Here is a 13705-nt window from a genome sequence, read left to right on the forward strand (position 1 = left end):
TATTTTGGATTAATACTTCGAATAAAATTAAAAAGTCCCTTTCCAAATTTTAAATTTAAATATTTTTGTCCACGCCATTTTACCATTATTTAAATTTAACCTAATATTTTTAATCATCAAATTATTGATTGTTTATAAATTTCTATTAATATTAAGATTATAAACTAGTAAATCTTAATCTTAATCATGAAGCAGTTAAAAAGCTTACCTCCTAAGAAGAATTTTAGTTATGAAGAAGTTAAGTTGATTGAATAATGTATATTTTGTCTCTTTGATTCAGTCTCTCTCTCTCTATATAAATAGATACATACATTTCTATATTTTTAAATTAAGCAATTTCATATTACATTTAATTTTATCTTTATTTAAGGTCTTCAGATTTTTACCATTTATGTAAAATATTTTTTTTTCTTTCTGAATTTAAGACATCAAATTATTTTAAAATTTAAAAAGGAATATTTCTAGTAAATTTTGAATGTTTCCAGGAGGTATAAAAATGTGGAATAAGTTATTTCTAATTAAATATGGAATAATATTTGCCAAGTGCACAAATTTGTATTTAAGAGATATATTAATAGGTTAAAATAAAAAAATTTATAAAAAATACTAGTATTTATTAACTTATTCTTGTTTTAAAAACTAAGTTTGCAAATATGATATATATGTATATATGCATGAATTATTCAACCATTATCTATGTTTTTTGTGTTTGAAATTTATGATATTATGCCTTGAAATTGTTGGACTGAACTTGGTGTATGATAAATGTCATGGTTAATTTCCAATGATCTTATTAGGGACTTATCACTTGTCTATTACTTTACCAACTTTCTATGGTGACATTTGTAATTATAATGTGATGCACTGGAGAGGGCAATGCTTCAAATCAATACAGAAGATCCCAGGCCATAGATATCCAAGTTTAAGAATATTTTTAATACCTTCTTATAAATACTTCTCTTTGTAAATTTAACAAGTTATAAAAATATAATATACAATAAGATAAATCAATGTTCGATTCTCCTGTTTTCCAGTTAGGAATTAGCAAATAATTTATGTTCTCAGCAAAAAGATCTACACTTCCCATATCCTGGATGAAGATGTGTGAAGCAATAAAGAAGAGATTTAAAGAAAAAACCCTCCAATATCATTACCTCATTTCTTAACGATGATGATGTTGATGGAGAAGATACATATAGTAATAACATTTTCCGGCACACACTGTTGAAAAGAAAGAAAAGGAAAAGCAAACCACACCCCCAAAAAATATGTAAATATATATAACAACTAAGTAGATAATAATGGTAATCATATAGGCCTTTAATTAAATAAAATTTATAAAGACCTCCATCCTTTCTAGGACATTGATATTATATTGGTCCTTTGTCTCTTAATATTTGCCGAAGCAGACTCATCCCCCACGCTCTTCTCCATCACAGCCTTAAGTGCTTCTTGTATCGAGCTAATGCAGTACTGCTGTTGGTGGTTGTGGTCCTCACTGCCGCTGCTTGAGTCTTCTTCTTCCCCAGTGATGAACAACACGTTCTTTACACGTCCTCCCAGCGTTGTGATCTCAGCTTTAAGGGTTCTTAGCCTCAATGCTTTCAAGGTCCTGATGAGTTCAGGAAACAGATCTGACCTATCTTCACAGCACAAAGAGGCTTTGATCACAGACCTGCCATCTTCATCAGCTTCGTCCACCACAGTTAACTCGTCAGCCTCCGTAGGAACCGGACTCGATTCTGCTATCAATGAGGTTTGACGCTTCAGCTCCTTCACATGCTGAATCACTTCTGCCAGCAATGATGCTTTATCTGTCTACAAGAAAGAACACAACAAAACAAAAAGAAATCATGTTACGGATATGACAATAAAGCACTGAAATTAAGTGTACAATATCATGGTGTCAAAACAAATGGTGGGGCTTTGGAGATGTTGTTATATGAGGTTATGAGGTTGGTAGGTAATGGCGTGATGATTGTGAAATGTAAATAGTGGGTATCTTTGAATGGTGGAAGTGTCATGCAGCATATGATAGAGGAGATGAAATATTGAAAGGGGTATATAGAATAGATAGTGTGTGCGTTTGTGACTGACAAGGGTGCTAGTTTGTCTCTGGCTTTATTCTTTTCATTCTCAAACTGAGTTTGACTGATCAACATCATCCGGCAAGAAATTTCCATGCCAAGCTTTTCCACTGCTAGTTGGTTCCTCTTTATCATGCCAACCAAGCGACATTAACGCTAATACGCTTTTCTCTCATCCTCTTTTATTACTAGTACTTTTTCTAGCTGTTCCTCGGAACTACCACACCCATAGAGACTACTCTCCGAACACACATACATCATTAAAGTCATTAGTGTGAAGAAATTAAGCCGAAAAGAAGAAAGTAGAATATCACGAAAACAAATTAAACAAAGCCAATCGACTGGGTAAAAAAAAGCAGGCAAAAACAGCCCAAGACCATGTTTTGCACCTCATTTTCTAAAAGGTTATGATATTTTGATTTTTGTTGTTTTACTTACTACGCCAAAGTAATAAATAGAATCTTGCAAAGATTTACAAACCAGTCTTTGAAAAAAAAAGTCCATAAAGAAAAAACACAATCTTGCACTATTGTTTATACGAACATGTTCTTATAAGACGCGAGTGGGAACAACATGAGATTTAGATCTTGGATTTTTGTTGAGATGAATAATTACACATGCACACTTTTTAAGTAATTCACTATTCATGATACGTGAATTCATTTTAATGAATGAATATTAATCTGGAAAATCAATTAATCAGACTCACTTTGGTTGTGCTAGGCAACAAGCTGCGAAGCTTGGCAAGATGGTTGTTGATTCTCTCTCTGCGCCTCCTTTCGGCTTCACTGTGACTCTTGGATGCTGCAAGGGCCTTGGCCTCCATGATTTCCTGAGCAGTCATCTTAGCCAACTCGGTTTGGAGGCCAAAGGGTGCCGAACCGGGTTGAACGACCGGTCCAAGGGTGTCTGATATGATCCTAAGATGGTCAGAAGATGAACCATCATATGCAAACTGAAGAGAATGACCCCTTCGGTTGAAGAAAGTTGCATAGGGTGAAGGTTGGGGAGGGACAAGAAAAGGGTCGTGCTCTCTCACCGTGTTGAAGGGGTGATGAACCTGATTATGAGACACAGACCAAGGCTGATGCATGATTTGAGAGACTTCACCAGGGTACATGTTGAGACCTCCTCTTCCTCCTCCACCAAAGATATCATTGTTTTGTTGCTGCATCTGTTGCTGAAGGAGAAGCTGGTCTTGATAAGCCTGGTGGTAGTTATTGATCGCTTGAGAAGAACACTGTCCTTGATCTTCCTGTATCATTTCCCTAGCTAGTCTACAGCCGCTGTTGCCTCCTGTTTTATATGGAACTAACTCTATTGAAGGATAATACAAACTCCAAGGCTTTATATATAACAATATTTTGCTGGAGAGGAGAATTAAAAATTAAAAGAAAGAGATTGAAATGTCAGAAGCTGAGGTGGGTTTGTATTTGTTTTGTTTTGTCTGATGTGAGTAAGAAAAAGGAGGTGGTTTGGTTTGGAAGAATAAAGAGTTGGGAGAAGTTTGCTTTACACTTGCACAAGGAATAAAAATGAAAAGGGTATTTCAAGGGACAACGTGGGTTGAAAAAAACGGGGGGCCTTTTTTCACACCCGTTACCATCATGAGTATATATACTTTGAGATAAAAGACAGAAATGTGGAAAAAGAAAAGAGGTGAATGATGTGTAGAAATAAAACAAATATAAAAACCAATAATAATATTAAAAAATAAAAATAAAAGAGAGCTTAATAGTAATACCCTGTGCAGTGTATATGATGCTGGGATGAATGAGTTAGTTTGGTTGTGGTGGTGGGCGGTGAAAGAAAAGTCCAAATGCTTTGGATTTCTCTTTCTGCCTCAATGTCAAATCTCTTTCCCTTAGTAGTGTTTTTCTGCCACAAACCTTTGTGCGGGGCAAGGTTACCATCCTTTTACATTCAACAAAACTTTCCTTTTCCTTCGTGCTTTGTTGCTCTCTTTTCGGTTTCTTTGTTTTTTTTTTCGGTTCTAATCTTGCAGCCTTCTGCGCACCAACACCCTCTATCATATACAGAAACTGTTTAGTGCTGCTACTTCACTTTCCTTTCTTCTTACGGCTCTCTCTATCATACCTATACATGTATGTATGTATGTAACCATCCATACCTACTTATGTCTCTACTTTTCCTTTATCATTTTTCTTACACATGCTTTTATATTTTCTCAAATTATTAAACACATTTAATATTCTTTCTATTATAATAAACATATATCATTCCTAAATTACCATGAAATTATATATTTATGAGTATGTATGTGAGAGAGAAAGAGGTATAGATAGGGACGGGAAACACAAGCAAAGCGTAGTGAAGCAGATTGTCGACCGACCAACGACCAAAAAGACTGATATTATCATCATGCTTAACCAACCATTCTCTTTATTCCATTAATATTACCTCCAGTTTTGTCTTTCTGCTAATTAATTTTCTTAAAGATAACAATTTTAAATTATATTAATTACTCACTCATTAAAACAATTAAAAAAAATGAAAGTGAAGAATCTTGAAACGCGTCGTTTATATATATTTTCTAGATTTTTCCTTTAACAAGATCCCGAAATTATAATTTATGTCTAATAATTGATAAACCAAACGACTAATTGACTTAATTGTTTTTTTTTTATCAAAAATCCGCAATGAACAAATCATGCCATTAATTAAGATGATGAATAAAGATCAATTTTGTATAATAATATACTGAAGATAATGGTAAATAAATTACAAGTAAACAGATTCAAATTCTAATATGTTTTAAAAATTTTAAGAAATGTAATATTTAAATTTTACAATATATTTCTGTCATAATTTTTTTTTTTATAAAAACTAATATTATATATATCAGTGTCCTTAATACACTTATCAATATTTGTAAGAAAATAGACTCAATACAATTTATTAATTCATTGAATGTCACGATATTTTAAAAAAATCATTTGATGATTCTTTAACTATTCTATTTAGTACAATATTGGTTAGTAAAAACCATGAAACATTCCCTGTATGTGTATGACTTTGAAATATTTTTACATTACAAATATTTGATCAACTACTATCAAGGAGATTTTTAAATATGTTTTACACTATTTTTTTCCCCAAAATAATTCAAGGATAGACTCCTCTATGTTAAATAAAAACTTAAGATTTAGTCACACCTTAAATCCTTTCAATGTAAATTATGTATGATATTATTTATTGATTTTAAAATTAAACAAAATTAGATCTTCATAATATTCTTTTTCTAAATATATAAATTTGGAGTATTAAACAAGTTTTAAATTATAAATTAAGTGAAAATTTACAAATTTTGAAAGACCATAGAAGTAATAAGACTACAGAATTAATATCTGAGTTTTCTTAATATGAGGTAAACTTTAATATTAATTTTAGTTTACAAATTTTCAGAAGAATAAAATGAAAATTTTAATGAAAAATATTAAAGATTAAATCGAATTTCTTTAATTCAAAAATAATTTCATAACCATCAACAACATTAAAGCTATAAATATTTCGAAGAAAAAAAAGTTTAAAAATATTTTCTTAAGATACATGAAATATATTTTTAAAGACTTTTCAAAAACATGCTTATATAGGTTTTAATGATAATTATCTAATTCTTTAATCAGTAAGAAGATCTTATATTAAAAAATTAAAGCAGATGTACTTGAAAACTTAAAATAAAAAAGATTTTTATAGAATTTTTGTTAGCAATTAAAAAATTTAATTAATTAAGTTAATAGTAATAATTTGAATGGATAGAATTTTAATTTAGGGCTTGGGGTTTTGGCGTTTTCTTTTCCTTGGTACCTCGGTCAAGCCCCCCACGTTCTTCTATACTCTTCCTATGTCCACGCCACCCTTTATGCTTCCCCAAGACCATGTAATCATTGTGTCTTGGAACACACTCTATCCCTCTCTTTCTCTCTCCCTCTCTCTTTCTCTCTCCATATGTGTCTTGGTTTCAGCCATAACCTACACCTTTTCAAACCTGTTTATGACAAAATTAATTAACCCTACTACTAATGCTCCATGAACAAAGGATAAATAAGGAAAAACCGATGCCAATTCAAATGATAATGCACTGCATAATTATAGAGTAGTGGATCTACGCAATGCCTTCATTTTTACGTGCCATGCTACTATAACTCCAAGACAGCCCAAACTTAAAGTTTAATCCAAACTAAAGACCAGATCATTGTCACTTTTAGCATATATTATTACTAGCATCTCATCATCTTCAAAATCAACTAAGATGAAATTAATCATTCCTACCTATTAATTATCTTCTCAATTTCAATAAAAAACATTTGGTAAAGAAGCACGATTCTTGTTCGAAACGCACATTCTCTCAGAACAAAACATAATCTCAGAACATATAGGAGTATGATATTTTTCTTTGGTAACCACTTCTTCTACTTCTTTGATTCTATTTGGTTGACGTAATTGACTTAGAGTCAGGAGACAGCAAATGGCAGCCAATAACTGTGGTTTCTATAGGACAAAATTATTTTGTTTGTTAGCTAAAAAAAAAAGAAATAATTTTTGTGTGTGAAAAGAATGCATAAATATAAATGTCACTTTGAAATGGGTTGGTAAGATATTGTCCACCAGAATGTTAGAACTTGAAAAGGCCACACAACACCGAGGAATAATAGATGTTTCCGTTTACTTTTGACAAGTGGCACAGTTTATCAAGCTCTTCATCTTTATCTTCTACTTTTTAAGAAAAAAAAAACTACTTTTTGTAAAAAATTTAATTAGTTACCTAAGGAACAAATTGTTTTTAAGCAGTGTTGACTTTTAAAATTAAATGATTTGCAAAATAGTGTATGGTTGTCACTTTCTACATCATTTTCAATTTTCCGCACATAATAAATAGTACATTGAGGGTGATGAAAATATTAATGGAATTTTTTGGTGGATGAATTTTTGTGCAATAATATGAAAAGAGTAGCAACATTTTGTTGCATTGCAAAAAAAGAAGTTGAAGTTGATTGGAAGTGGTGCATGGTGTAAAAGAATCAGCGTGTAGGGTAATTTAGTAGTCCTAGCTTAAAAGGCAAGTCTTATATCTCTTGCAAAGCCTGCAAGTAAAATACACGATTCAATAAGCAGTTTTTCTATCGAAAGTTAAACAAAAATCATTAAAGTCTATACACATTTAATTTCCCTATTCAACATTATAATTATCCACGCATAATCACACACCAAATAAATATATATATATATATTAAAAAAACACGAAAATATATTTGTATAAGAAATATAAACTACAACATAGAAAAATATATTTCTATATAAGGTATATGAGAAATATGAATAACTTATAAGAGAGAAAAACTCATTACAGAACCAACACTTTATTTTATGTTGAGATAATGATTTTTGGACAACATTTTGATGATCGGCTCAAAGAGTATAATGAGTACAAGTTTATAAATTAAAATTTTCTTATATCAAGTTTAATCTACGTACAAAATTAATACAACTTATAATTCAAAATCCTAAAACAAATTGTAGATTTATTTTCCTTATAAAGTGTTTATTATTTATAACCTGTAAATATATAGTTGGGAAGTTTAGTATTTATGTCCACTAATTAAATATTTAAACTCATCTATTTTGTTGAAGTGAAGGTTGATTGAATGATCTATGTTGACAAAACACAAGATAAAAAATGTATAAAGTTTTGATTTGTCATTTCATTATTATATTGAGCATAAAAATTTATTTTTAAAAATCATTTAAAATGAGATTTTGTAATTGAAATAAAAATGATAATATGACTAATTAAAAATGACTATTTTTTTATTATTTTCGTTAAAAATGTATTAGATATGGAGGTCGTTATAATTTTCACTAAACTTTATGTTATCAAGAGACTACCAGGGGAAATAATTCATTTTATTTTTAATAAAAATAATAAAAATTCATCATTTTATATTAATTTATAAAATCTTATAATTTTTTAACATACGAAGACAAAAACTTAATTAAAAAAACATAATTTTTTTGAATACGTAATATAAAATATACTTAAATACTTAAATTTATTAGAAATTTCATTCATAATTAAATCTATTTACACGTGTCACAATTTAAATAAAAAATATTTTTGTTGTTTAGTCTAGAGTTAAATATGTTTTTAGTCCCTATACTTTGGGGCGATTTTGGTTTTAGTCTCTCTTTTCAACTAAGGTATAATTTAGTCCTTCAACTTTAGAAAACTCTGGTTTTAGTCATTTTTACCATTTTTTTTAACTTTATTTGTTGTTTTAAGCACGTTTCATTATAGCATTTGGATTGTTTACATTCTTTGACACATTTTTACTTCAATATTAACTGAGAAACGCGTTTGAAACAACAAATAAAGTTAAAAAAATTTGGTAAAAATGACTAAAACCAGAATTTTCTAAAGTTAAAGGACTAAATTGTACTTTAGTTTGAAATAAGGATTAAAACCAAAATCGTCCAAAATATAGGGACTAAAAACATATTTAACCATTTATTCTATTTTCAAAATATATTTGTACCACTACATTAAAACAAAATAGATACTTTCTGCGAAATGCATACACATACATGTTGATATGATGCAGATATTTTGAAGAACCCACTACGTATATGTAATATGTGTTCTAATATATGTAAGTTTAAGTAAATGTGCAACAAGTTTGTTTTATTTTTAAGGTTTAAATATTATTTTCTTATTGTTTTTTGTTGAATTTTTTTATTGTAGTTTCAGTTTTTTATTTTTTTCAATAAAGTCCTAATTTTTATCAATTTTATTTATTTTTGTTAATTTTGTTTACTTAAGTTCTTTTTGTTAATATTTGTTTAAATAATTAATAGTATGTGAATAGCTGTGAATTCTTGATTTTTTTGTTATTTTTTAATTTAAATTTTTTTTCAATTCAGTTTTTATATTTATTATTTTTATTTAATTCAGTTTTAATTTTTTTAAAATAAATAATTTTTTTCTTAAACTTTTATATAAATATTATATTGAAATTTAAGAATATATTTAAATAATATAGTTATTTTTGAAATTATTTTTAAATCAACTGTAATAATTATATTGTAATAAGATAGCTAGAATTAAACAATGTCAGAGACATTAAAAATAAAATTTGGAGAGTGATAAAATATGATAAAATAAATCGAAATAATTAGTTTTTTATTTATTTATAATGCCTTACAAAATCAATGTGAATAATACTTTCTCTTCATAAATGGATTATGTTGTGTCTTCCTGTGCATGAAATGATAAATCACGTATATTAAATATCTAATTAACTATATATTGATTGAAATTTTGAACATGCAGTAATGTAATGTACCAAGGTAAAATCAACTTGTTATAAAAAACAACACCACCAATTATTAAACAAGTGAGGGAAAATAATGTTATTAATGGAAACCAATATCAATCAAACCAAATTGAATTGTAACTTCGACACAATCTACGAATGAGAATGATTAGATCTACAAGGTTGCTTCAAAATATCAGTTAAGTTAAGAACATGGTCGTGTATTTCACTCCAAACTTCAATTTTAATATTTTTTAAATTAACTTTAACTACGTATAATTATTAGAATTGATTTAAAAATAATTTCAGACATATTAACTTACAAAAGTATAAATTTTAATAAAAATATATAATATTTAAAAAAATTATTTAAGAGAACTTAGACCGAAAGGAATAAAAATAACAAATATAAAAATTGAATTGAAAAAATTAAAAATATTAAAAATTTAAAAAAAAAACTTAAAAGAAATTAAAAAAAATAAAAACAAAAAAAATATTAAGACATATATTATTTACATGTTATTATCTATTTAAATAACATCGACTTAATTAAATAAAATTAATAAAAATTAAAATTTGATTAAAAAACTAAGACTACATTGAAAAAACTGAACAGTATTAAATATATTTTAATTGAGATGTTTGTTTTAAAAACAATTTCACAAGTTCAAATTTTATACTCGTAAAATTTGGTGAGAAAAAAGTGTTACGATATGCATCATATGTTTTTAAAACCCCTTCCTAAACTTATTGATTCTTAATAAAAAAAATATTAGAAAGGTAAGAAGAAATAACTTATCTATTAAAACTATTTTGTTTCATTTAATTTTAATGACTATTATGTATTGATGGACACTCGTCCATAATAATAAAAATTATTCAATAATTTAAACTTAATGATGAATTGTTGACGACTAAAACTTTGTTGATAAAAAAGTTGTCAATAAATTTATCGATAGCTTTTGATAGTTAGTAAAAATTACAAATGAGTTTTTTTTTTTTTTCTTTTCTCTTTGTTGTGCCTCCATGGCTTGTCATCATCGTCATGTCAATTGTCGTTGCATGTGACTCATTCCCCTCCTTCTCTCTCTCCTCCCCTCCTCTTCTCTTCTCTTCATCTTTATTTTCCTCCTCTGCCTCTTTTAACTCTGGTAGCCATAACCGTCGCGTCAATTGTTGTCACATTTAACTCATATCCCCTTCTTCTCTCCCACTTTTTTCATTTTCCTCTTTGTCTTCCTCCTTCACTTTCTTTAAATGTGGTAGTCATAGTTGTTGCATTTGTGTATCGCAATTGAACCACTCATACTATCATCACCATGCTTGTGTTTAGAGCTGTCAAAATAGGTAACCCAGCTCGACTCGATCCGACTCGACCCACCATGAGTTGACCACTTAGTGAGTTAACCTAATCTGACTTATTTATTAGCGAGCCGAAAAAATTCGAACCCGACCTGACCCACCATGGGTTGGTGGGATAAATGGGTTGACTCATTAACTCACTTAACTTTTTTCATCCTCTTCTTCTGATATTCTTATAACATGTTACTTTGATCGATCAAATTGAAAAAGTAATAATTGGACCAATTGATATAAAAGAAACTAAAAAGAATTGAAGAATCTAAAGTATTAAGTAGGCATGTGTTTATTTTGTATCTATTAATATAAAAAAAATTAAAGAATCTTAGTTATCATAAGTAACGTGTATTTATTTTGAAATAATTAATATAAAAAAACTGAAAAATCTTAGTTACATAAAGGCAGTTTTTTATATAAGATATTTTATAAGATTTTATATTGCTATGATTGTGCATATTAAACAATGAAAAGTGTTTGATAAAGTGGTCAAGTGATTGTAAAAATATTGTATTTATTTTTCCGTGTTATTAATTATTAAAAGTATTGTAAAAATATTGTATATACAGGATGTTTAAATATTGTAAAAATATCGTATAGGTTTAAATATGGTAAAAATATTGTCTATATAGATGTTTAGATATTGTAAAAATAGCCTAAAAAAATAGGATTTGAATAATTAATTTAATTAATTTGATTTAATTAAAAAAATAGGTGGGTTGGTAAGCTAAATTGACCTACCACGGGTTGAATCCATGTGAGCCGGGTTCTTAGTGAGTCGGGTCAAAATTAACTCACATCAAAGTTTTTGCATTTTTTTTCAACTCAACTCGGCTCAAACCCATAATGAGCTGAATTGACTCACGAGTTTCAATTCATTTTGACGACAATACTTGTGTTACCATCGTCATCACTCCTTCATTGTTACTATTGGCTTTCACCCACCTTCACCTCCTCACTCTTCTCACCTATCTTCCATAATATATAAACAAATTTCATCAAAATTAACAAAAGAAATTGTCACTCAATCGACAAACTATCAAAAATAAAAATTATACTTTATTAATGAAACATATTGTTAAATACTGATAGAAGCATATGTTAATAATACAATTTCTAATTTATCAATAAATCTATCTAACAAATTTTATGAACGAAAATTTCTGTAAATAATTTTAATTTTAAAATTCATTGATAAAATTTATAAATAAATTTGAATATATCAATACATTCATTTCTAATTATAATTACTTGAAATTAAGCTAATACCTATAACTCAATCGAAATTGAAATATCAATCAAGTGAAGTTATCTTCCTATATTTAATTTTTTTTTTTGTTTAAATAAGAGAGCACCGGCCAAACATTAATTTAAGCATTATTCTCCCTTGTTAACTTTTTTCTCCAGTGGACATAATTAACCCTGGTTCAGAAGAACATTACTGTCGAAGTAACACAAGGTAGATGAAACATGACATTTTAATTGCAAGTACACACAACCACATTACTATGTCTCCTCTCAGGCATCCTTTCACTATTTCTTTAGGGAAAGAGGTTTATCTTTTTTCTAAATTAGGTCAGTCACTAGGCACTGTTTTCTTTTCTTTCTGCAAGTTACTATTAATATGTTTCAGCATGGAAGCTCTCTTTTAAGCTTTTCTTTATTATTATTTCACTTAATTATATAATGTTTTTGCTGTAGAAAATGGACGCTTAGAGAGAAAGGGTACTTGTTTTCTAGGGCACTTTTGTGGTCATCACACGCATGTCTGCTTCGGTCCCATTCTTCTTAGCTTTTTATGTTCCATCCTTTTATAATAGTTAAATATACCTTTTTATATGTACATGTTTTTTATTCCTTCATAGTTTTGAATACAGTGTTAAGAATTTCATTTTAGAATGAAGAACCCTATTCAAACATTTGATGATAGCTGCACCACCACTACCAATTCCATAACCCACGAGAACCTCCTTTCAGTGGAGTTTATGATGACATCAGTCCCACCCTGTCATGACGTGTGCTCTTTCAATCTTAGTGCCTATGCCTTCTTTACTTATTCTGCTCTCCAGCAGACTCTGCCTTTCCATTAATCACTCATCATTCAACATTCTTCCCTCTTTGTCTTTGCTATCAACAATACAAACATTTCTAAGTCTTGCAAAATTTAAATCTATAATCTAAATTTTATATTAAGTAAAAAACAAAATATCATATAAATATATTATCTTAAAGTTTTGAATTAATATGTGTTAGAAATTAAACATAAGTTCAAGTTCTACATTATATTAAAAAATGAAAGACTCATTAATTTATTATTTTGTATCTTTACAATTAACCTTTTTCTCGATAAACTTAATCATGTTTAGATTAAATTCATATCTTATTTTTATTATTGCATTCTTTTTTTGAAAGATTTATCACTAAGAAATTTCTCAAATAAAAGTTCGGAACTTTGTTATTTGCAATATAAATACATATGGGTTGTCAGACAGGTAGATTGCAGTGAGATATAGAAATTATCAGGTTGTTTGATTCTACTCTGATTTGATTTTTCATATAATTTAAAAATTCTTACAAACGTTAAATAACACATAGTTGGTACTCGAGCAATGAGAGCACTTACTTTCAAGTTTTAATCAGTGTGTATCGTTTTGAGAGGCAGCATTGGATGGAGGTTTCTTTGATTTCTCGTTACGTGAAAATCTCCATCTCACCAAATGATGATTAGAGTTGCTTGATTACAATAAAAAAAAAAAACATAAAAATTCGGGTGTGAGCAACATTTTGACATACCCGTATCATATATAAAATTTTAGATTTCTTTCTTTTTTTATTTTATTTTGGTTGGTAGCAATTTTAATTGCTTATTAATAAGAAATTTAGGTAGCAAAAAATGAGGCAGCATTAAGCGTGTATTTATGATGATGGCTT

At 28.5% G+C, this 13705-nt stretch overlaps 1 protein-coding gene across 1 annotated transcript; it reads right to left on the reverse strand.

Annotated features, from left to right (window-relative positions):
• Window positions 1-1124: 1124 nt before the first annotated feature.
• LOC106769904 (transcription factor bHLH30) lies at window positions 1125-3959 on the reverse strand. The gene is made up of 3 exons (XM_014655701.2): window positions 3832-3959; window positions 2797-3383; window positions 1125-1818 (listed from the first exon to the last, which is right to left on the reverse strand). The coding sequence occupies exons 2-3, from the start codon at window positions 3349-3351 to the stop codon at window positions 1357-1359; spliced, it is 1017 nt and encodes a 338-aa protein (XP_014511187.1). The 5' UTR covers window positions 3352-3383; window positions 3832-3959; the 3' UTR covers window positions 1125-1356.
• Between the last annotated feature and the right edge of the window lie 9746 nt (window positions 3960-13705).

This window comes from Vigna radiata, chromosome 8 (assembly GCF_000741045.1).
Source record: "Vigna radiata var. radiata cultivar VC1973A chromosome 8, Vradiata_ver6, whole genome shotgun sequence".
Lineage (NCBI taxonomy): Eukaryota > Viridiplantae > Streptophyta > Magnoliopsida > Fabales > Fabaceae > Vigna > Vigna radiata.